At 40.8% G+C, this 25,673-nt stretch overlaps 1 protein-coding gene across 13 annotated transcripts in view; it reads left to right on the forward strand.

Annotated features, from left to right (window-relative positions):
* The window catches only part of LDLRAD3 (low density lipoprotein receptor class A domain containing 3), a 232,132-nt gene that overhangs the window by 150,839 nt on the left and 55,620 nt on the right, over positions 1-25,673 (forward strand). For 9 of the 13 annotated variants that reach the window (XR_012775892.1, XM_075502523.1, XM_075502514.1 and 6 more), the window contains 3 exons: positions 2,219-2,365; positions 21,977-22,102; positions 24,902-25,036. Coding sequence is in view for 12 of the 13 variants with exons in the window: in XM_075502514.1 (XP_075358629.1) it covers positions 2,219-2,365; positions 21,977-22,102; positions 24,902-25,036 (408 nt within the window). In the remaining variant the exon portion in view is untranslated. Of the gene's footprint in view, positions 1-2,218; positions 2,366-21,976; positions 22,125-24,901; positions 25,037-25,673 lie in introns of all 13 variants that reach the window. The other 4 variants (XM_075502516.1, XM_075502518.1, XM_075502520.1 and 1 more) reach the window with 3 other exon arrangements.

A 25,673-nucleotide genomic window follows, 5' to 3' on the forward strand; every position in this document is an offset into this window, starting at 1 on the left:
CCCTCCCTGAATCATTCCTATCATGTGTCATTTGAAACAGTGATGTAAAACTTAGCAGTTTTGCCTGTATCAGGGATGCAGCATTTTGCTATGTTGTAGGGGAGGAGGGGAACCATCTGCATTTGGCTGATTCAGACGCATCTGGAACTCCTCATGGCTCATTGTTTTGGCAGCTGAGTTCTCCAAAGATGCCTGTACGGAGCAGGTTCCTCCCTGGGACTGCAGGAATGAGCTAGGAAAGGGTCTTCCCTGAAACTGCTGAGCCTGGCAGCTGTGATCTGCTCTGTTCCCTGTCCAGCGCCGAAGAGTGGGGTACTTGCCATGCTGTGTTTATAGCGCTACTCCTTGCCCCTGGAGCTCAGGCCTTCCCGGGGAGACGAAGGAGTTGGACTCCAACAGAGGCAGGAAACAAGCTGGTGTAGGGTGGGCAATGGAGGGAACTGACTGCAGCTCTGCCACTCCCCCAGGGTTCCAAAAATCATGCAATTATCCTCAAAATAGGTAAATGATAGGTAAATGGTTAAGCTGCATGTCAGCTTAATTTCTTCTTCCTGGTTTTGAACCATGAAGATATGCGGGCAGGCAGGTGGGACATATTTTTGTGACACCTCCGCCCTTGTGTGGGAAGGTTTGTATTTCTGGTTTTTGCCTGGTCAAGTGCATGTTGCCTGGAACTAGTCTGGAACATGAGAAGAAGATGAAGGGAAGGATATTCTTTCTCTCATCCTCTGCCTTGTCTTGCAGCTTCCCCCCGGTTTGACAACATGACATGCCATTTTGGTGCTTATTAAAACCATTGAGTGTCATTATCTTCCTTCACTGAAGTTTGTGTTTCTGTGATATCTGCATTCCAAAAACAATGCACAAAGTGGGGAAACGGTAGATATTTTAAAATGACTGCCTAGAGCTGTGTTTAACCTTGAAGGCAAATCTCTAGGTTTCCCTCTCGCACTGTTCTCTTGATCTCTAGTATCCTGCAATTAAACCCTCTCCACTTGGCAGACTGTTAGCGTGCCAACTGCCTTACTAGCCTGTGGACAGGTGTATGCCAGGGGACTATATTAACACCAAGAAGCTCAATTCTAACTTTGATCAGCAGCACTATGTTTAAAACTTAATTGAAAACCTAGTGTGAATTAGTCAATGTGTTACCTAGTTCCTAGCCCTTGGGTAACAACAATTAAAAAAATACTCTGCAAGCTAAGTACTCATGTGACAAAAGCATGGGAGTATGGAGCTGACTTCTTGTAGCATCGTCTGTTTTACTTGTGTTTAGACTGACCCTGTGAAGGAGAGAGGTTTTTTTTCTTTTAACAAACTTTGCTTTGACCTGAGGATACATAGAGGGCTGCTTGTATGTTCCTAGAAAGCAAATAGCAAGAAAGAAATCTGTAAAATGGGGAATGTGAATGGAGAACAGGTAAAATGATAATTTAGGAAAAAGAAAGTGCTACCAAGTGCCATACTCAGGATACTGATAGGAGAATGACAAAATAACCAGGGTCAAGATCCATTTGTCTCACTGCGCTGGTTTTGGCTGGGATAGAGTTAATTTTCTTTCTAGTAGCTGGTATAGTGCTGTGGTTTGGATTTAGTATGAGAATAATGTTGATAACACACTGATGTTTTAGTTCTTGCTAAGAAGGGCTTACAGTAGTCAAGGACTTTTCAGCTTCTCATGCCCTGCCAACAAGAAGCTGGGAGGGGACACAGCCAGGACAGCTGACCCAAACTGGCCAAAGGGCTATTCCATACCATATGAAGTCATGCTCAGTATATAAACTGGGGGGAGTTGGCTGGGGAGCAGCAATCGCTGCTTGGGGATGGGATGGGCATTGGTCAGTGGGTGGCGAGTGATTGCGTTGTGCATCACTTGTTTTGAATATTCTTTTATTACTGTTATTGTTGTTGTTATTGTTAACTTTTCCTTTGCTGTCCTATTAAACTGTCTTTATCTCAACCCACTGGTTTTGGGGGTTTTTGTTGGTTTGTTTTTTGTTTTGTTTTTGTGGGTTTTTTCCTTTTTTCTGATTTTTCTCCCCCATTCCACTGGGGGTGGGGGAGGGAGGGTGAGCGAGTGGCTGTGTGGTGCTTAGTTGCTGACTGGGCTTAAACCATGACACTCATCTTCATTCAACCACTGAAACAGCTTGCTCAGTGACTGCTTTTGCTGCCTTTTTCAAAATCCCCTGTAAACTTTCCTTTTTGTTTGTCACAGAGAGCCAACTGTTGCCTGGGAATAACTTCACAAATGAATGCAACATTCCTGGAAACTTCATGTGCAGTAATGGGCGCTGTATCCCAGGGGCCTGGCAGTGTGATGGGCTGCCAGACTGCTTTGATGACAGTGATGAGAAGGAATGCCGTAAGTGACCATTGCTATGACCTTAACATGCTTAGTATCACAAGGCTTGGCTAGGTAGTGTTACCAGTGTGTTCTGTAGTGTATATTAGGTAAGTAACAAAGGTACCGCCAGTTTCTTAATTTAGCTATTGTTAGAAAAAATGTACAGCCTTTCTTATTATTTCAGGTCTTTAAGATTCTTCAAATTGTCCAATTTTAATACAGCACTTGGTAGCAGGTACCTAAACCCCTATTCACAGATGGATAAGTCAAGACAGACTTTACTTACAGTTATTCCAGTGGAGGAGTGATGCTCTGTGATTTTTAGGGATCCTGCATATACTGCTTCAGCACCCTGGTCTAGTGCTATAAGTTGACCTCTACTACCATCAAGACTAGTTCCCTTCATTTCAAAATTGTTGACTGTATCCTGTTATTTTTGTTCTCTCCTGTCAAAATGTAATTCTTAACCCTTTGAAACTTAATAGTAACTTTCTGGAAAATAGACCAAATGTATTGGCTAATAAAGTTTACATGTTTTAATCTTCCCTACAGAACTCCCAGTTCTAGAGAGCTAAAAAATGTCTGGTCTGGTTCTCCCCTGTGATTTCATCTTTTTCTTAGCATTAATTAAGCTTTAGTTAGTATTATTCAGCCATTAGCTAGCATGAAACTTTCTAGCCTACATGTTTGTCGTGGTTTAACCCCAGCCAGCAACTAAGCACCATACAACTGCCCGCTCACTCCCCCCCGGTGGGATGGGGGAGAGAATCAGAAGAGTAAAAGTGAGAAAACTCGTGGGTTGAGATAAAGACAGTTTAATAGGTAAAGCAAAAGCCGTGCACGCAAGCAAAGCAAAACAAGGAATTCATTCGCTACTTCCCATGGGCAGGCAGGTGTTCAGCCATCCCCAGGAAAGCAGGGCTCCATCATGCGTAATGGTTACCTGGGAAGACAAATGCCATCAGTCCAAACGTCCCCCCCCTTCCTCCTTCTTCCCCAGCTTTATATGCTGAGCATGATGTCATAGGGTATGGAATATCCCTTTGGTCAGTTGGGGCAGCTGTCCTGGTTGTATCCCCTCCCAACTCCTTGTGCACCCCCAGCCTACTCGCTGGTGGGGTGGTGTGAGAGGCAGAAAAGGCCTTGACTCTGTGTAAGCACTGCTCAGCAGTAACCAAAACATCCCTGCATCATCAACGCTGTTTTCAACACAAATCCAAAACATAGACCCATACTAGTTACTATGAAGAAAATTAACTCTATCCCAGACAAAACCAGCACAATGTTTTACCCAGATAGCAAGATTATGCTGCAGCATAACACTATGATTTGAAATCCAGTTGGGAGTGAAAAAACCCTCTAATTTCATGTGATTCTAGAGTGACCGAGAAATTTCTTAGAAGTAAGTTACTGCTTTTTGTCTAACAAATGTGCTCCTTTACATACATACTTTATGGAGGTTTTCATTAACCTTAAAACTGAATTACAAGAAGCTTACCTTTCCCAGGGCACTTCCAAGACATCATTAGCTTCGCTTATGGAGCAGAAGGAAGAAAGAATAGCTTCTTCCAAGTTAACTGGCTAGAAATACCATGTTTTGTTAAATGCTCTTGTTTTTTTAATTTGCTGTCTCTTCTTTAACCCCAGTTATCCATCCCTTTTAAAATAAGGGGGCTTTAATAACTGTGCTGTGGAAATCTCCATACGTAGTTCTGCTTTAAGCCAGTGAGCTTTTCTCCCTTTATATAAGGCATTAAAAGTACCTGTATAAAATATCTGATGCTTTGCAGTCTTTATAAAGCATCAGGCTTGTGTTGCAACATTGAAGGTTAATATTTTTTTTTCTTACTTAGATTTTAACATCTTAGGAAAGGATGGACCTGTTGTAAGGATTGATCATTGTCATGCATGTCTGTTTAAACTCTAGCAGAATTTATATTAGTGGGAGCTTTGGCAAGAATAAAAAAATGTCCAAAGTTCAACCTGTACCTTTCAGTGAGATGTTCCTGATGACAATAGCTGTGTGACTCTCAGGTTCCTCATTACCTGGCTTCTGAGTATGCTGCTAGCATGACTTTTGGTGCGCTGTTTCTACTTCTTAAAACAAGCTGAATGATGGCACTTCTCTGTATTTATAGGATACAAACCAGGAGGTTTTCTGTCTCCAGGAATGTTGTCATCCTCTGCCTTGCATGAATTTTGTTTCACCTGATACAATTAGAAAATCTTAATGAAGATTTTCATTAACCTTAATGAAGACTTTCTTAATGAAAGCTGGGCTGGGTATTTACCCATGAATCAGTAACAGGAAAATACGCTTTGTGACTCTGATCAAAAATTTCTTTACCAAAATCAGTTGGATCTAGTGAATTGCAGACGGTAATGAACATAGTAACTGACAATAAAATATAAATAGCTGCAAAATGACAGTTCGTAGAATTTCTTTTCAGGAAGTTTCAGGAACTTCTTTTCAGAAGTTCTTCACTGATCTAGGCTATGCTGCAACTATGAATTTAAGTTTCTGCAGAATTGTCCTTTGTTTTTGTGTTTTTTTTTTTTTTTTTTTATTTAACTTGATTGGCTAACAGTTTTCTGGATGAGCACTGTTTTGATCCTGCCCAAATTAACGGAGATAATTAGACTGTTCTTTCCTCTTCCCATACATCTATCTGCTATCTGATCACCTTCATAAATGTAAAATTAGCATGTAAAAGAGACAACAGGGAGAGAAAGGAATTCGTATCCTGTGCTGGCCTGCTGTTAACAGGTCAGATAAGCCAAAACAGGATGGAGATAGTACTCATTTGAATCTCCAAACAAAAAATTAATATTAATGCAAACAAGGTTTTGTAATGCATCCAGAGAGCTTCAAGCTGCCTGTTCTGCATCTCCATCCTCTCCATTTTGGTAGGCAGCTTTTTACTCTGTGTATGCTGCCATGAGAAGCATGTCTAATGAACCAGGCACTGTGTGTGTGGTATGCTGAATATGCCTGTGCAGCTACAGTCTGTGCACCATGGCAGAGACATGGGGTGTGAGAGGAGTCACTGGGAGAAAGAATTACAGCATTAGTAAGGAGGCTAGGAAGGTTTTGCGTTGTTAGTTGTGGGCTTATGTCTGAATTGCAGAAGTTGGCTTACTGTCTCAAGGATGTATGATCCTTCTAACCCAGGAAACATCCCCTTTTGAATCCAGCTAAGCACCTAGCCTTGCTAATATCTTCAGAGGGACGATCCAGTCACTTATGTATGTGAGTATATACATACAGTAAGTGTAGCTAAAAAAGTTTGGTTTGCTCTTTTGATGAATTTTGAAAATGATCCCATTCTTATGGTGTACTGTTATAGTGTTACCAGCCAGTCTTTTACATCAGAAAGTAATCAAAATTTGGATAGGCTTATACAGCCCGAATCTGGTGTTAGAGGATTTCCTAGCTCAGAGTTAAGGCGTTGAAAGGCAGCCCTAGCATCTTGTCTGAGAAGGGCAAAGGAAGAAGAAAAATCACTTGTCTCTTCTCCCCCCTCCAGCTTGCGTCAATCTGTAAAGATAGGCTCCTAGATTACTTTAGGCTGGAAAGGACTCTGGAGGTCATTTGGTCCAGCTGCCTGCTCAGGGCAGGACTAACTTGGATCAGGGTTGCTCAGGGCCTTGTCTGGTCAAGTTTTGCACATTTCCAAGGATGGAGACTCCACAGCCCCACTGGGCACCTGTTCCAGGGTTTGAATATGCCCACTGGGAAAATTTTTTTCCTAGTACATGATCAGTTTCCAGTGATGAGATAGAAGCTGAACCAAACAATTTTTAAAGATGTGCAGTGCAATTAACATATAGATCCTCTGACCTTAGTGAGTGGGAAAGGGGAATGTAGGAGCCCAGGAATTGTTCTTGACTGCAGAAACAGCAGCTGAAAGGTAAGAACAGTTAACATTCAAAATGTTAAGTGTGTGCATCACGTCTGGTTGTGCCATTGTACCGGTGTGTGTTGTGTTACTTGTGTGAGGCAACTCCAGGGAGGACAGCCATGACTGAAAATGTCATGCTAGCATCGCAAGGGTTGAAGCGTGTGTGCGTGTATAGATACAGGTATAAAACTTTTTTTTTTAATTATTTTAGGCTAGGCTTTGTTACCTTCCCCCTATCAGAATAGGGCTCTACTTACCTTGCAGCAGAATACAGTCCTCTGTTTTCTACTGTGATGTTGCTTTGCATTAGCTGAGCTGTTGATAGTGAAGACAAAGCTGTAGGAGTTGCATTATCAGCATGAACTGGCTGAGTTCCCAGTGTGTTACTACTCTGAGTTGTGCTTTAAGCTGCTTTGTCTGTGATTCCTTGTCGACTAACTAGTTCACATTGAAAGGCTTTAACCTTGCTTTAAAGTGTTTGTGTGTGAATAGGAGTTTGGTTACAGGATTAATTTGGTACTGTGGGCTGGTATTTCTGTGAAGACCAAGTATGCTGTGTTTTGGCGTGTCCACTGAGGAAGTTTCATGCCCACATGTGTGTGGTTATGTACAAAGTCTTTCTCTCTCTTTTGGATTGCCTTACGGTTGAACGTGGATGTCCAACAATATCTTATCAATTCTGTTGCTGTAGCATCTCATCCTGTCTGTCCCCCTTCAAACAGGAAAACTTACAATTCATGGTCTGGTTCTCATTTTCTGCAGCCAGCGAGTGAAAAGTGCTGGTCTGGGTGTGAGGAGGAAATAAGATGCAAAGGAGAATTATCTGCACCTTGTCCATTTATGTCTTATGTCTTCCCTCTCTTCCTTTTGTCCCTTTTCTGTCTCCTGCTTTGTAGGACCATGTCTGTTAACTACATCGCTTTGCTTGTGGGCTTTTTCTTCATCTCCCACACCTGCCAATATCCATACCATCTGTCATCATCCTCGCTTCCTCTGTGCCCTGACCTGTGATCAGTTTAACAGTTCCCATGCCAGCTGTCTGTATAGTCTTTAGTGCACAGAACATTTCTTGTACTCTTGCCTTCTGTCATGGCAACTTGATGACAGAAAAATTTTACCCAGTTTTATCTGGGGACGAGGGTTGAGAAAAGGCATAAGAGGGAGGGAATAAGCTGAGACAGTGACTTCTCATTGTCATAAATAAGAACTGCTTCTCCTTGAAGCAGAGTGTCTTTGGCTTTTCCTGCAAGCCACTAATTGAGCTTGAAAAAGAATTAATTGACCATAGCAGTGTAAATGTTTTGTGAGTATTTCTAGTTCTCCATAGTTTGAGTAATCTGCTATCATCAGTGCATCTCCCAAAATGGAGAACCCTTTTGTAGTTCATTCCCCCTGGCTGTGCTGGTTCTTGTCTGTTGGATTACTCATCAGCCTGCATAGTCCAATATCTGTCATGCAGGTTTCTTTTAAATGTTAGTGGGCTTTTAACTACTGCTACTGCTTTTTAGCTGTGTAGATGATTTATAATGGAAGCTGAGACTGCTCTTGACAAATGCAGAATCTTTACCAACAGGACTTTCCTGTGGAGCTTATAGGTGTTGATTGTGTGGCTCCTAAATTTTGCTCTGGTTGCATACTAGGCATATATATACCTGGGGTTAGTGCTTGCACTAGTAAAGGTGGGAGCTGCATGCTGTGAGCTACTCTGTTCTCTGTCTGTTATTAGATATGGAAGATTCAAAATGGCACGAAATAGAGAACCTGAATGGAAAGAGCCTAGAAATGTGTACTTGCATGTTTCAAAACATCTTGAGGTAAATGGATTATCTTTAGTGCTGACCTTTATACCTACCTGCTGACATATTCCTTTGGTGCCAAGACCTGCATCCCACTGTTGGAAGGATTCTCTCCTTGAGATTTAAGAGTACACTAATATTCTTAGTTAAGCTCATAATTTACTCTGTCGTCTTTGTTTCCTCTTTTCTTTGCTCTTTGTACATCTTTGTATTAGATTATTACTGAAAGAACAATGTGAACACTGAAAACAGCTTTTGTCAGCTAATGAGCAACAGCTAGTGGAGAGATGGCATGTTGCTGCCTTTGTCAGCTAACGAGCAGCAGATGGTGCAGATTCAGAGCATGGCACATCATCTGTGCTAAGTGCCTGGCATGACAGCAGCCAGACTTAAGAGATATATCAAATACTCAGAAGTCTAGATTTTCCTTCATCACTCTTCTGAGAACCATTTCTTACATGCCAAATTTGTGTGTTCAGCTATGAGCGAATAGTGACACACAGTGAATACAGTGACTAGCTATGTTAATCCAAGGGCTAAAGAGTGTAGGCTGGGGACTAGGAAAAAATCCTATGCAAGGATAGCCTTGGGGTGGTGTGTTCTTCTGTGAGGAACTTCTGTGTCTCACATGTTTCTGTTTCCAGTTGCCACTGTTGCTCATTCATCACAAACATAAAGGTAAAGCAGGTTTTTGAGTCAATGCTAAAGGCTGTATGATTGGAGTGTGTAAATGTCTGAGCAACAGGGCATCATCCATGCTTGTAAGAATGTGCTGCCAACACACTTCTGCACTGGCTAGCAAGAGCTGGCCTCTGTAGGAACATCTGGAACTGTGGTAGTAAAAAGCTCATTTCAACACCAGCAATCCATCATCATCAGACCTTGCTCTGATTGTCCTTCAGACAGAGTCTTTATGAGCAAGCCTTCTCCATAGGGGAGAAAGTCTTCATTAAATGAAGTGCTGCATGAAAATGGTCAATTTTAACTAGCATTCCCCAGGCAGGTCAATACCTGGGGAATTGAAGCCACCTGCCAAGCAGGCTCCTGCTAAAGGTCAGCTTTGTCTCTTACCTGAGACACACATGCCTTCAGGGGACCCTTGGCAGTCAGAACTTAAGGATTTATAATGTCTGCAGTCCTGGGTTGCACTCAGCATGGTGTTGTGAGCCAAGCTTTTCTGGACTCCCACACCAGCAGGCTAACTCTCATAGCCCTGAACACTGTGACTCATATTTGGGCAATCTGAGAAACCATTTAATCCAGGTGTCTAGCAGATCTGGTAAGAGCCTTTCTGTTTCTGTATCAGGGAATTGAAGTCCTTGGAACCCATGCTGAAGCCAGGGTTCTGGTGACAAATTCCCTAGGAGCTCCTAGATCTGGTAGGCTGTATGCTGTAGTGCAAAGATGAAGGCTTGAGAAAACTTAAATTTTCTTTTTATGTTCAATTCCTTCAAAAAGTGTTTTGGGGGGCTTTTATTAATGTTTGGGGGGAGTATTTTCTGATATGTGTTTTTATGGTTGTAACAATGCTTCTATTTTTTGCAAGCATTTTTAACTGTCTTTGACAGGTTAGTAGAATAGTATTTGAGGTAGCGCTGTAATTACTTGTTCATTGCTGATATGTTGGCGTATTAATCCTTGATTTCATCTTCTCTTATGTGTCTCTTCACTGAGTTCTTGGTTTTACCCTATAGAGTTTGAACTGTGTGTTTATATATAATAAAAATGCCCTATTTTCCACATTCCATTCTGTGTCTATCTTTTCTATGTTGGGTATATTTTCAGTTCCATGTAATCTATCTAAATGCACACAGTGTTTTGTATAAATGCTTTATAGTCTCAGAAGACTTTATAAATCTTCTGGTGTCATCAGGAGGTGGAATGAGGGGGTGGGAGATGTGCCACAACTAAGCTTGCATCATTCAAAAGTGTTTGTATCTGCACACGTGCTCTTCCTCTTTGTTGACCCTGCACTGGTGTGGAATTAGACTGGATTAGCAATACACTGTAGTTTGAAAATACAGCCCACAATAACCATTTTTAAGTTTCCCCAAGGTTGCCTGTGCCTTATTGTTCTATCTCCAATTTAAAAACTACCTGCCCAGACAAATGTTTACTGCTCCCTCTGGTGTTCACTCGCAACAGGTGTTACTGCTCGACACATTCAGGAGTGGAGTCTGTGGGAAAGTGTTTGTAATAAACAGGAATTAGGAATTGTAATAAATTACAATTAGGAATTTCATAGGAATTTAATCAGGAATTGTAATAAACAGGAAAATTATCCATGCAGTCGTGGATGAGATATAAAGAGTCTTTTCACAAGAATGCTAAATGAAACCCACACTCTGCAATTAGCAGCCTGGGTTTCCTAGATTATGTGAAGAATCTTTTCTTGTGCTCTAAAACCTTTCAGTTGGGAAACTGAAACTCTCAGAACAAAGGCAGGCTGGTTAGCTTTTCATCTTCAGACTGGTACTTCAGGTGCATTTGGACCCACATAATTACATCCAGTTCCTACAAAAGAGGTAGTTTTTGAAGAACTGTGTGTATTAAAAGCTTCACAGCATCAAAGAGGTGGAAATTATTTAAAAAAGAAAAAAGCCTACTGAAACAGAAGTCATGGCTGAGGAAGTTGCTCTGTCATTGGAGAAGCTCTTGAGTGCAAGACCTGGTGCAGCCCGCAGTAGGAAGAGGATCGAGTGGGGACTGTACCAGCTTCAAACCCATGTCATATGCATGGAGGCCCCAGATGAGGACTGTCAGACTGCCTTGTCCTGCCCTCTTTGTTGTGGGGTAGAGTTCAGAAGAAGGCCTTTGGATTTGTTGCTGTTCACTGCTTTAAAAAAAAAAATAAAAAAAAATTATGGAGTTTGCCCTTGATCAGCCATGTGCTTTGAGTCTGCTCTATAGGAAGATCACAAGCTGGAATTATATTAAGGCACATTGTGTACCCATGCTTTTCTCTTCATAAATCCCCAAATTAAAATGGCAGCACAGACAAAATTTACTACTAAATGGTCATTAGTATCAACCCAAATCATTCTGGTTTCAGTCTGAATTTAGGTGTTTGTCCTTGCCTTTCCTTACACTTTGCTGTGAGAGCAGTCAAATTCATAACTTCCACACTGCTAAGAATAAGTAGCCACTTTAAAAGACAGAGAGAAAAGGTCTTGTAGAGACAATGAGTTCTGCAATCTCTATAAGCTATTTAATGAATGCTTATTATGATAGTACAATTATTACAGCTGAAGATATTTTGGTTGGATTTAGCCACTCAGCAGAGTCAGTCTGATGAATGACTTTCATGTACAGGAACAAAGGGCACAAAATAACTTCGGCTGCTATCCTTTTAAATACTAGGCTTTAGGCTCAACAAGCAGAGCTCAGTGCACTGAAGGATGAGATGCAGTGTTTTGTATTAACAAATGTCTGCCCAATTTAGAAGTAACATCAGTAAGCTCTAGGGATTGTCTAAACCAGCTGAGATCTTGAAATATAGTGGCGGGCCATACCCCAGGGAGGACTAATCCTACCCATCTGTAAAGATTACAGACTTTAAATTGTTTAATATATCAGTGGCCCCAAAAAATGATTCTTACAGCATCAATTGAAGCCTGGTATTAACTAAGGCTAATGTGAAGATGAGGGGCAAGGTGGTATTTTCAAGAGGTGCATTTAGATTCCTGGGGTTAAGATCCAGCATTGCATACCTGCAATGATTTCTTGGACTGCTCCATCATGTGTAAAGGTGAAGTCATCTCATCTGCTGCAGTATGTTGCTGCTAGCCAGGTGCACTTTTAGCTTTGAGAAGTTTCCAGTGCTGGTTTCATGTAAGTTTGGATTCTCTCTTGCTATAGCTAACAGCTTATAGTAGTGTGAGCTAAATAGCTGTGAAATGTGTTGTATCAAAGCTTACCACATTTTGGAAAAGATAAATAAGCAGGTAACGAATACGTGCAAGTAAGTGATTCAGCAACCTGTCACTTTAAAAAAACAAACAAACAAACAAAACCCCAAAACAAACTCCAACACCAAAATCACTTTGTCACATTTGACCATTTTATCTTATGATTCTAACACCATTCAAAAGTATTAGAGCTGAGCTTCTACTCTTTAGTTCATCGAAACTTTATCCACTGCTTTGGGAAGCGTGGAGTGGCTGTGACATGGCTCATGGTACTCACCAGAGGCTTAGGTGGCTGTGAACTTTGGTTCTTGTCTGTGTGCAGTTTTGGAGATGGTGACAAGCCTCTGCTGCAAATGGATGTGTCCAAAGTAAACTGAATGGTTGATACAAGTAACCAAGCTAGCTGTCAGATACTGACTGTTTAATGTGCTCTGTGATCCCCCATGAGCATGAAGGAGCACAGCACAGGCACAAGGAATAAGATAAAGGCATAGAGATAAATATAAAAGCAGTATGTTACAGAATCACAGAATCGTATAGGTTGGAAAAGACCTTTAAGATCATCAAGTCCAACCGTAAACCGAACACTACCAAGACCACCACTGTACCATGTCCCTAAGCACCTCATCCAAACGTCTTTTAAAAATACCTCCAGGGATGGCGACTCAACCACTTCCCTGGGCAGCCTGTTCCAGTGCTTGATAACCCTTTCAGTGAAGAAAAATTTCCTAATATCCAGTCTAAACCTCCCCTGGTGCAACTTGAGGCCATTTCCTCTTGTCCTATCACTTGTTCCCTGTTAAAATAACTAGTATAATTACAGCAACTTGAATACTTTAAAACTCTGCATTCCTGCTAAAATCTATGTGAAATGGTGGAAGTGTGGGGCTTGTGGGGTTTTTTGAGAGTATGATCTGGGAATTTTAACTCTTCCCTATAAACAGGACTAATAGTCTACCTTTGTGGTGCCCTACCTTACACTACATCTCCATCTAGTGCATTTTAAATGTCTGTGGAGAAAGCACAAGTCCATAAGGAAACCTATAAGTAGATAATTTTTTTTAAATTGACTACTTGGGGGGTGGGGTGGAGTGTGTTAATATATGGAAGGAGAAAATCTAAACAGCAGGGTTAGACTAAGCAAGAGAGTATTCTTCCAGAGCTTGCACCCTGGAAGAATCATGGCAATGAAAAGCTGCAGTCAAAGTAAACTTTGTGTATTCATGTTAATGGAGTAAGCATTGTCATGTGCTAGGATTCCAGGCGATTCCAGACTGCCAGGTTTTGTGTGAACAACAATCTTACAAAACTGAACAAAATCAATCTTCAGTGGTCCTGTTCTTATTTATAATATGATAATGATTTGTGTAAAAGGCTAATGAAATTAACCCCTTTTTTTCTTTTTCTAAATAACTAGAATATATAGCAGAAAGCTAGGAATTCCTCTATAAAAGTAGTTGTATGTATTGTAGTAGTTGTATGTATACCATGGAAGAGCTCTAGACTTCTGTTCACAATTTATGATCACTGAGCACTTTTGTCTCCTGTTTTTCTTGCTGCTTCCTGTTATCTCCTGGTTGACCTGGAATATTTGTTGCAGGTAGGTGACAAACATCAGGATTCTTAAGCAAAGCTGAATATTAAACAATGTATGAAATGAGCATCTGCATTAATTGGGAAGATGCTGTAAGCCAGCTGCTGATCTTTTTGTCAGTTACTCAGATGGCTCTCAAACTTATATCAAACTGGAATTAACTCTTATTTTCACTCATGATTAAGCAACCAAATACTTAGTAGTTATAATAAGATTTATAATGAAGTGACCATGGTGAATGTTTCATTTGAAGCTCAGTTACAGAAATTTACACATGAGTAAGGGCAAGTGCAATAGCTACTTATATTTGATAGCTTTTTATGCAGGGAAATCAAGAGGGTTTGTGGTGCTAATTATTTAATCCTCTTGATGGTCTCTTCTAGATGGGGGTCAGTAAATAGTCCGATTGGAGGGTAATCAGACAGGTTTAACAGTTGGATGGAATCAGTGGCACAACTGAAATAAAAAGATAAGGTAGCTAGTAGCTCAGGATGGGGTGGGCGATCCTAGCCCTTCAGGCACGTTGATGTCCTCTGGGGAGGGTTGTCCCTGCTACTGAAGGTCCCTAAGGGTGGCGTTCTGTCCTGCCTGTATGCATCGTGAGTAACTTAACAACTTTGAAGTTGTGCTTAATTTGTATGGTGCAACAGCTGATGTAGAATTTGTCCTTTTGTATAATATTATTGTTCAGGTTATTTAATGAATAGTAACCTCTAAAATACTTCTTTTAGTGAGAAATTGCTTTACTGAATGTCTGAAAAACAAGCTTTTTGTCTGTGCTCTCTCTCAACATCTCATCTGCTTTGTGATGATTTTGAAGTACTGAAACATAGACTTCTAGACCATGAAAAATTACTTTAACGCCTTACTGTCTGGCGAGAAGTAAAGGCCACTGACCCATAGTAGTCCAACTCTGAAGTGCTTTCTCTTTTTTCCCCTTTTCAAAGGAAGCAGTTGACTCTTCATGACAGCAGACTCCATTGGCTTTTTTACTTTAGCGTTGTCCTTTCTCTCTTCCTGTAAACTATAGGGTAGATATTGCCCACGTGATAGTTTGCTATGTTGGAGGCAACCTCTGATGTTTCCTATGGGGCTAATTTTGCTACTTTAAAAAAAAAAATTGCTGCCTTTAAAATGAAGTACTTTTTAGGCTCACTTTCTTTGAGTTTACATTAGCAGTTTATGACTAGCAACTCTTTCACCTCAGTGGTTAAGCGGGGAAGCAAAGGTAAGAGTGACCCAAGGGGCTTTTTGTAGGTGCAATGAATGCTCTGCAGTTGGCTGTGTTTTTTGGATCAAAACTCATTAAATTAAATAGTTGTTTTGTCTTGAATTGGAGAACTTCTGGCATAGTAGACTGTTGAGTGGATTTTATACTGGGAATAGTACTCAAGTGCTAGCTTTTTTCTAGATAGGAAAAAGCAAGCAGAGGAAGTAAAACTTCTCTGTGTCATTCTGCAAGACAGCCCTGTTGAAGAGCTCTGTGAGCCAACAGATGATGCATTTGCCTTCTGTGCTGAGGCAGCTGAATGACTGCAGGTAGCAGTGGCTTTCCCACTGGGGACTGAATTGAAAATACTGTAGAGTCCAAACAGCAATTAACTAACCCAAAATAACTGTTAGTATTAACTGGGTTAGGGTTTATATCAGTTCTTGGGGTGAAAGGGATTGTATCCTGGTGCCATCCTGCTTGTGTTACGTAGTGCTGTAAAATCTATCCTTCTCTTCTTTGTAAATTGAAGTTAAAACCTGTTATTCAAAGAGCAGGATTAAGTTGAAAAGATGGCTACCTTTAACTCCTTCATGTAGAGTGTTTACTGAAATGCTGCGCTTTGCCACGCATGCATCAAGCAACTGGATTTACAGTGCTATCTGATGTGCCTCTGGTGCATCTCAACATAAATTAACAACAGCAGAGAAATTTAAGGTGGGTCATTATCAAAGTCAGGAAAATACCTGTGGCGCTGCAATAATGCAGCATCTGCACACAACAGTTTCTGTCTGGACAGGTGCTCTTATTGCATGCAAATAATCAAGTTTTAATTAGCTGAATAAATCATAATCTGTTGTTGGATTGAGACATGTGGGTGTAAAGCAGCATAAAGTTTTTTTGCCTGATTGCTACCTGGAGGGGTTCTAAGGCAACAATTTGAGTTCAAAGATGCTGATGCTGAAATACTCTGCAGTTTACTTCTAGCTGCAGGTTGTCACAAAATGTCTGCTGTTGGATCCGCTACATCCCATTTCCCTCACTTCGGATTGCAAAGTAGCTGAGAAATATTTCAAAATAGAAATGTTTGTAGAGTTAAAAGAAGGAAATATGTTTGTCGTAGTTGCTGCATCATGTGGGGTGCCTGTTGTGTGATATCTTTGCATCTGTTGAATGCAATAAGCAGTGCCTAGTTCACTGTAACTAGGTGTGAAATGCTGGAGGTGTGGACTAGCTGGCTCAACACTAACGATTCAGTCAGAAAATTTCTTCCCTGAAGTTTCATTAGCAAGATTGTGTACTGGCTTCTGTAAGAGAAACTCAACCTGTTATAGATGTATAATGTCTTCTCTTTAAGCATTGTCATTATATTGTCATTATAGTGTTATTATAGTGTCATTATCAGCATTGTCACTAAAATTTTACTGTGATACCTAAACAGAAGGTTAGTATCTACTTACAGTTACATATGACAAATTTTTTCCCAAGAAGTTGGACCATGCCATCTTGTCCTGGCTCTATTCTTCAAACCTGTAGTCCACAACTGCACTTTACTTGCTGATAATTATAGAAGACATTTGATGTCTTTGCTCTGTCTATAGAAAGAAAAATCACCTGCCCATCACAGAAGATCTGTTGTAACCTTCTAGTCGGGTTTTAAGTCCTTGTATCCAAGTCAAGAGTCAGAATTGCTTTTATACAAGGGGGTAGCTATACACAGTATAAGGTTTTACACAGTATATGCCAAATCTGTTTTTTTTTTGTTTTGTTTTGTTTTTTTTCCCCCCCTGCTGTTGTTCATCTCTGCTGAGAAATAATAAAATGGATTATGCTTTTTGAAAGATAGTGCTGTTTTGCACTTGGTACCCTAAAGATAGCAAAATATTTTTCTGTTAATGCTGTAGAGCTGTGCCTGCAAACTGTCACATCTTCAGTGGAATGTACAACCAGTCCTGATGGGAAGTTACTATTTTTTTAGAGCCTTTAAAAGAAGGGGGTGGGAGGATTGGTTTCTGCGTAGCATAAGGAGCGACTTCACACTCGCACATACAACTGCCAAAATAGTTTTCCTGAACTTAAGCAAGCCAGCCTGGGGGGAACATTTGGCAAGCTTATACTGTGGCCAGCAGTTTTCTGCCACCATCTTCACCACTTGCTTCACATTTTAATTTTAAGAGAGGAGAAGAGTATTTTAGTGAAGAGCAATTTCTTCCCATGGCTAATGGAGTCAGAAGAGGCTCCGCCAGTGCATGGTGGTTCACTGACACCTCTTTCTAAGTACAATGGCAATTCCCTTTTGTATAACATAAATACAGATTCATGTTAATGTTTCAGTCCTGGATTGCTTCTGCCATGACTAGGTAACAAATGAAGAGTGGAACTGGAGTGAATCGATCCTTTTCTGCCATAGATTCACAAATTAGTTGAATGTCAGTTTATTTTGGGTGATTTTTGTACTTGCTATTTCTGCAATTGGATCCAGACTGGATCTGCTATTTGAGTAGCCTTTCTTTAGACACAGTTTTGTAAGTTGCTTTGTGACTTCTTGCTGTATTTCAAGTGTGTCCGTCAGTCCTTAGCCCTTCCCCTCCAACGTGTGTGGTCTCTCAGTTTCTTAGGTTCTGGAGACCTGGGCTCAGGTGGACTTGCCAGTTCCTTTAAAAACCACCCAACCAACTTCTCCCTTCCCTTTCCTTTAGCTGGTAGAACACCAAGGCTAAATAGGGTCAGATGATCCACACGCATCTGTGTCCTTTTTCACTTCTGTCATTTCCTGATATCCCGGTAATTTTTTATTACCCTGAGCCCATTTCAGCCAAGTGTAACAGAAGGATATAAACTGCAAAGATAATGCTGTCCTTGAAAGCTTATCAAGGCTGAAGTCACTGAAGGAGCCAAGTAGGTAGCTGCTGTTAAATAAACGTAAAGCTTTTCACATACAGATTTGCCTGAAAACTTGAGACCTGTGCAGTAGAAGACACAATGATGAGCAAAGGAGAAGAAAATCTTTTTCATAGTAGCATGTAACGGGACTAGGAATTGCAGAGGTGTGCTGTGAATAGTGCAGCACGTGACTTGAATCTGCTACAGGCAGTCGTGATCCTGGTATACATATCTGTTACTTGTGAGGGTGCCAAAGACCTGAAGAAAATGGATAGCCCCTTCATGGTAAGGGTATCTCCAGAGATCATTGCAGAATGGGAAGGTTCATTTCTGCTCAGAAGGAAATGATTGTGCTTTTTATAGGAACTTTATGAGCAATGACCAAACAACACTTGCTTGAAAACCTCGGGAAAACTGTGCCAGAGTACAAGAAGGATGTCAAATTGAAAATAAAGCAGAAATTCCCCAGTGGAGTTCTCCAGAGTTGGGAGACGTGGCTTGGACTAAGCCATTACTGGTTTCTCATTTGTCTTGCATTTCTGCACAGCATATGAAAAATGCATTTTGTGTCTGGAATTGGAACTTGGAAAACAGTTCTGTTTGGGGGTGAGATTTGTGTCTAGTAAATGGCTAGCTGTGTGACTAGCGAATCAGTATAGTATTTGAAATGCTCTTTTATCTTTTTGGGGTATCTAATGTAAAGGTAAGTTTGAATTGGGATTGGTTTGTGTATATATCATGCTGATTGCAAATATGGACAACTGCATTTGGGTTTTGTTTGCTGTTTTTTCCTTCCCTTGAGTTTAAAAAAAAAAAAAATCAGTGGACTATGTAAAAAGGAAACAGAATTTGAAGGTATTTAGTTTCTTGTTTGTTTTTGGTCTGTGGTTACTAGTATGTGCTCTTTCAATAAACAGTTATTCTAAAACAGAATTTTCTTGTTCTCTGGCTGCTGTTTCAAGAGGAGGAGGAAAAGGTCTGGGGAGAGAATGTTGAACTAAACGTTATATAGCTATCTAAGTAATACTTCCATTAAGTCATTGTCCTGAATGGTTTTTCCCTGTTTTTGTTTGGGTATCAGGATGCTTTGGACAGAAGGGGTGTGTTTTCCAGAAACTCGGCTTTGTTCCTGGTCGTTACAGCACTTTTTTCCTCCAGATGTGGTCAAATATGAAATATTGCTTATGGCTTCACTGTGGTAGCTCAAGGTAATGCACCAGATGTGCTTTGGGCCTTCTTGCCTTAGGGGCCAGGACAGCTGAGGTTGCTGTGATGTGTGTCTGTTGTACCTGAAACGGAGCTCCTGCAGCATTCGCTACTGCTTGTAGCTCTGGTCAGGAAAATGCAGGCACGTGCAGTCTGCTGTTCAGAGGGCCAGATGCTCAGGTTTTGATGATTCTCGGTCTGAAGTCTGTCTGGAAGAGTAAGGCTGTAAGAGCAAGAGATGGTCCCTATTAGAAATTTTAGAAGTAAATAATTTTGAAGCCTTAATTTGGCAGGATTTTCAGAAATGGCAAAGGGCATCTCTGAATATGATTTGCCACAAAGTTGATAGCCTCTGAATTCAGGCCCCAAATGACTGAAGTAAACCTGCTTGAAGAAATCGGATCCAGTAAATGTTAACAGGGGCAAAACCACAGTTGCTTTCGCCTTTTCTTTTTTCTTCTCCCTCTCCTCTCTCAGAACTGTTCTGGCTCAAAATACATCTCTAAAAAAGGAAGCTGTCCAGAGGCAGTAATTTGGTTTGGTCATCATGTAAATGCACTTGATGGTTTTGAAAAGATGTTAGCTTTTAGAAAAAGAAAAACAACAACAAAAGCGTAACATGTGAAGCATTGGGCACCTCTTCACGTACGTGTGTTATTACCACACGCTCCCAGCAGCAGCTTGGCTGGCTGGTTAGCATGCTGAATATTGGTCAAACATTAATACAGACTGCTTGCTTCAGTGACGGTCTGGGAATCTGTTGCTGAGGTGTTTGTTTTGCTGCTTTTGTTTAAAGACTGGGAGTATGGTACTGCCTCAAACCTTGTGGTTACTGAATTATTTAGCTGAGATCAGTCTGCCTCAAAACTCTAACACAGAAGTTGCTCTTTGAAGGTGTGTGAAGAATTGCAGGGGCTCGGATGTCTTGGCTGAGGGTTTTCCATTGCCAGTGGTGTTAAGCAGGGCAGCTACTTCAGGGTAATTTATCACCTGTTTTTCTATGAAGTAATGGTTCACTTTTTTCCCCCTCAAGTGGACATTGGATACTCTTCAGAAAAAGTGATAGTTGAATATGTGAAATTCAGTGATACATCCTATTTTACACTTCATAATTTTAACTGAAAACTACTGGTATAATAAAAACATGTAAGAGAGGAACTGCAGGAATTTGCTTTTGGAGGACACTGAATCAAGTGAGGGTTACTGTAGCTGCGGTTTAAAACAGTTTATATGCACTCTGCTGAGTGATGGAAGAAGGCTTTGCTACAGCTGCACTTAGTTTTCAACCATGGAAGAGAGAATTCCTTCCAAATTAATGCTGAAGCTGTTTGTCCCTATTAGATATACTTTTTTTGTCCATACTCCGGTTGTCCCTGACCTTGTCCTGGCCTTATAAAACTGCTCAGGTTGGAGTATTGATGTGCCATATGGCTACATAAAAAGACTGCCTGTCACTGTTATCTCCAGATCTGTCACATCTCAAAAGCTGGGAGTTGTAAACGCATCTTGTAGATTTGGTGTGGGAGTAGGAAACATGTACTCAAAAGGCCCACAAGTTATGGAGCTAGCTTCTTTTCTGGTGTTCTCCCATCAATGGTCTGTGCATGGTATTAGCATATGTTCACGTTGCACCGCACACACTTTCCTGCAGTTACCAGCATGCTCTTCCCACAGTGACTGGCTTTGCTTTAGAGTGGACTTTCTGAAGAGTTCAGAGTTCTGTGATGTGGTCCATTGTGTCATGTGCTAATTTGAAAAAGCAAAAGGGAGAAAAAAAATCTAACCACCTCTTGTTAAGTTGTTTTTTTACTTTGGGTGTTGCTTTGTTCTAGGCTGGTGATACCACAAGACTTAACTGGTGTTTGCCTTGAGCATTGTGGTAGAAGCATCTGCATCACTTTAGCTGAGGGCAGTGTTCTCTTCTTGCTGTGAAGAGTTGCTGTGCAATGAAGTAAAAAATGTGAAGTACTTGAGACCATAATGAGATTCTGTAATCATTTGTTAAACACATTTTGATGCTATTGTTAGTATTTAGTGTTACATGAATAGCTATGCTGGTACTATGAAATAGATGTAGTTTCTGTCCTGAAGAACTGTATAATGGATGATGGAGAGAAGTACAGCAGGAGATAGAATTCATAAAATTCATGCTCCTTTTGCACCCTATTTTGTATAAATCACGCTGAATAAAGGCAGTGTTAATTATAGCATTTTCTTTTTTGAGTTTGATTTTTGCAGCCTGAAAATACTTTAATGAAGGTCTCTTGTGTTTCTTATTCTTACAAAGATGCTAACTCGCTTGATATCTCTGTATTCCTCCTTTCCTTCTCCAGATGTTTCCTAATTCTTTTTACACCTGTCTTTGCCCAAGTTTGCCTCCAGAGCCCAGATTCTCTGACCTTGCTGCCACATTAATGATCTCTCTCTATGTTGGGCTCTTCACTGTTTGGCTTCTCTGAGGAAGCACGAGAAGCTTGGTGGTGTACAAAATCTAGACTTTTGCTGCTATTTCGTGTTTGTGGACTCAGCATGACATATAGCTACAGGTTGGGGGGGGGAGGGGTATGACTAGTCCAGTGAGATCTTTGCCTCTGAGTGTTGTTGTCTGCTGCCTGAGGACCTGCTTAGATGTCTGTCTCCTGGACTTATGCCTGGGGCAGTGACATTTACAATAGACTTCCATGCAAAGAGGAGATAGTGGGTCTTGTTTTCTGTGAATTATGACCCTCTATTTTAATATTTTTCCTCCAATGCTTCTAAGTTGGTCAAATTCACGTGGGTCTTTAAGGGACAGTTAGGAGTTCCTGCTTGCCAAATCTACAATCTTGTACTCCAAAGTGTTGAGCAATTTAAATTTGTTTTGAGAGGTCATTTGACTTGTTTTAAGTGTGAATGTTTCAATAGTTCTGGGAATCGTACAAATTGGAAAAAATTCAGTCCAAGCAAGTGAAATCTCACAAAAAACTTAAAGCAGCTGAAAGCAGCTCCCATAGGGAGCTTGGAAGGCACCTAATATTGGTGCCACCAGCACTGCCCAGAGTACCCTAACCTTCACTGCTACAAAAGTGTCTCTAACCTTTGTAAATTGTTTCCCTCATCTTTCCCCTCTTCTGTCTGTATCTTCTCCCAGCAAAAGCCAAATCCAAATGCGGTGCCACGTTCTTCCCCTGTGCTAGCGGGATTCACTGCATCATTGGCCGCTTCCGCTGCAACGGCTTCGAGGACTGTCCCGACGGCAGCGATGAGGAAAACTGCAGTAAGTGCAAGCCTGCTTGCAAGTGAGGGGGCATCTTTTTCTTTCAACTAATTAATACTACTTAGAAAAAAAGCATTTGTTAGCCTTTAGTTTCTGAGTCAAATATTCTCCCTGTCATTTACAACCCAGATGATCTTTGTGCTTTCCACTTTGTAAATGACAGTCTCTCTTTTTTTTAAGGTCCAGGTCAGTCTTGTTTTGTATATAAGGCCTGTATGATACTTCAAGCCCCTTTGTAACTCTGAAGTGAGATTTAAGCTGCACGTTTGCTTTGAACAGGTTCTCTGTACTCAAATGTAACACGAATTGGGCAAATATTAAATACGTCTTAAAACTGTTTAATTTTTATTTGCCTGTTTCTTGTCACTGAAGAATATGACTTGTTTGTTCATCAGCACATTTAGGTTTCTCTGTTTATACATGTTCTCAAACAACAAAAAAGCAAATGAAGGGTTATTTAGTGGTTATTTGGAGGTTCTCAAAGTCAGACATGCCTGCCAGTGCACTAGCTTGAGCTGCTGTTTAGCAACTTGCAGGGAAATTGTAGCAGAGAGATCATCTGAAGTACTACTTGATTTAGCCTAAACCCCCTACATGTGGCTGCATAGATCCATTTGTATCTGTAAGTCTAGCAGGGGTATATCGTAGCAGTAAGGAAAGGTTATGTTCAATCCACCAGCTCTGCTGCTATTATCAGGAGCTGGTAAAAGCATGGGTCTGTAGGCTGAAGCTTGCAGCAAATACTTGCTCATTCTCTTGTTGGAGCACGCTGAGTTTTTCCTTCTAATGACATTTAAAGGTCAGGGAGGAGGACAACAGACGAGCTTTCAAAGTTTACAAAACGGGTGATCTTTACAGTGTTCTATCACTGTTTGCTTCTTGGAGGACTTGCCTTTCTCGTTTGTGTGCTTTCTCCCACAGCATGAACGTCTCTTGAGGTGCCATCTGTTGTTGGCCTAGAGAGTCTGCTTTGGGCCCTGGGAGGACTGTAGCAGGGAGGACTGTCGCACCTCTGCAGAGCAAGTGAAGCTAGAGAAAGAAGATTGAAGACTAAGGAAATTATTTTGGGTTATGCTTAAAAAAGTGGACTAGAAAGAAGTTTTGACAGAAGTGCTTCGAATATCCTTGAGATGGTGGACTGACAAGTGGCAGGTCTCAACTGAAAATGCACCAGCTCATGGAGTTGGTTATGAATGACATAATTTCTCATGAGCTTGTAGTGCATAGCTCCAACAGGACCTTACAGCGGATGATAACGTGCTGCTGATCTCCCCATTTCTCTATGCCTTTTAAGCATGCACTTGTATTTTCTAGCATATTCAAGTGTCTAGTCACTACTTTGCTTATGTAGAGGAACAACACTGTAGGCCCTAAAGTGACCTGGAAAATCAATGTGCTGTGCAAGTGTGCAGCAGTTTCAGACCAAAGGAGATTTAGCATGTTCCTGATAAATGTGCTTTTGGGGAGCTGGAGGAATTGCGAGTGTTTTTGATATATACTGCAGGTTATATGCACGGCAGACTTTAAAGTTTTATGTTTTGGGTTTTTTTTAAAGACTCTTTAAAGGCAGCTCTTACTTTAAAGAATAAAAAATAGGAAGCCAGTTAGTATTTGGGAACTGTAATCCCCTTTGTTATTGTGGTAGAGAAGGACTTTGAAGCAGACAAGGCATCTAAACAGCTTTTTTAGGGTTTTCAATTGGAAAGTTGCACTCCATTTCAGTCACCTCATTACCAAAAACTGGCAGGCGTTCAGAGAAGAGTGCCAAAAATGATTAAGGGACAGAGAGGTTGATTTATGAGGAGATATTAAAACCTGCTAAATTATGCATATCTCAGCTAAGTGATGACTGTGGGTAGATAAGGCTGTATAAGATATGCTGTATATGAAGGGTGCAAACAATGTTCAAGGAGGGATTATGTAGTTATGTATGCTGGGCTATAGCTAAGAGTAGAGGGATGAAATTAGAAGAGAGAAAACTAAGATGAATATCAAGGAAACCTCCTTGACAGTGAGATGCATTGAAGCTGTGATGTAATCTGCTAGGAGAAGTGGTGAAAACAGCACTGCTTGAAGCTTTAAATAAAACTAGACATAGCTTCTTACAGCATATTTACTGCTGGATTTGGCGTGGGTGAGAAGACTGCTCTACCTAAATAAGTCTGCTTAAATACTATTCTGTTTTTGCTCTGTGTGCAACACTGGGCCTTATGTGAAAGGATTTTCTGGGTGCTACTGTAATGTGCATATTACCCTTAAAAAGGAGTTCAAAGACTGAGAAGTTGAGAACTGTCAACATTGCCATTGTATCAATTCAAAATAGCGAGGAGAATGGGGAAGGTGGAAAAAGACAGAAGCAGAGGTAAATAAACCACTACCTGGCAGTTCTCAGCCAGGGTTGTTGACTTATAATATGAAACTTGAGCTAAACTGAGTTTGTTGTAATGGGAAGCAACAGGCATTGTTTATGGTAGGCAGTGCTACCCTCCATATGTCTTCAGTGTGAGCAAATGCTGAGCACCGAACAGTGATCGTGATAGGGGCTCTCATGAAAGCAAACAAGGCTTATCACAACTGTGGGTGGACTAAATCTCTGCTAATTGTAATGAATCTTGCATGAATTAGAAATTTCAGCACTCTGTTTAGAGAGACAAGGTTGGTTTGATTGCCAAGTTACTCCTACATATTCAACGAATTGACCAACTGTTGAGTTGTGACCTGTTGTTGATTGCTTAATGGCTATTTCACTGCCTGGGTAAGAGAATTTCTAATTAAAGATCTCACTTTCTCTTTTCACAGCAGCAAATCCCTTGCTTTGCTCTACTGCTCGGTTCCACTGTAAAAATGGTCTTTGCATTGATAAAAGCTTTGTGTGCGACAGTCAAAATAACTGTCAAGACAACAGTGATGAAGAAAGCTGCGAAAGCCCTCAAGGTAGGCACAGGGTTTTTATTCTATTCTGCAATCTTACACCAACTCCAATTAATGCGGAACAGGCTCAGCATAAAATATGATTCTGTTGGCATGCTCTGTGTTGGCTAGAGCTGTGGTTTCCTAATTCTGCAAATAATGAGTGAAACATGTAGAGTGTGTGTGCATGCATACATTTCATTCTCAGTGCTCAGAAGACTGGTATCTTTTTCAGATTAGTAAAATTGCACTTTTGCAGGAAGTGCTTATAATCTGTGATCCAGTGCTCACTGAAGTTGCTGGGAATCTGTTTACTGACTTCTATGAAAGATGGATTGGACCCAGAGGGATCAATAATAAAACTTCAGCTTGAAATAGTTCAGCGGTCTGTCTATTTACAGATGAGTAAATCTGTGTAGGCTTAAAGCTTTAGATCCTTATTGCTTAGTTACTTTCTGAAAGGCATGTTTCACTGCAGGACAAGTCAACAGTGAAAGAATTTATTCCTACCCTTCCTTGTTTCTGTATTTAGAGAAAAGGATGAGGACAGGGAAGAAAATTTTTGTTTGAAAATTGTTGTGTCTTGTGAGAATCTCAAAACACAATCTCTGACATTTTTTTTTTTAACTTATGCTATAAGTCTACATCTAGTGCTCCTCAG

Source organism: Mycteria americana, chromosome 5 (genome assembly GCF_035582795.1).
Source record: "Mycteria americana isolate JAX WOST 10 ecotype Jacksonville Zoo and Gardens chromosome 5, USCA_MyAme_1.0, whole genome shotgun sequence".
Classification (NCBI taxonomy): Eukaryota; Metazoa; Chordata; class Aves; order Ciconiiformes; family Ciconiidae; genus Mycteria; species Mycteria americana.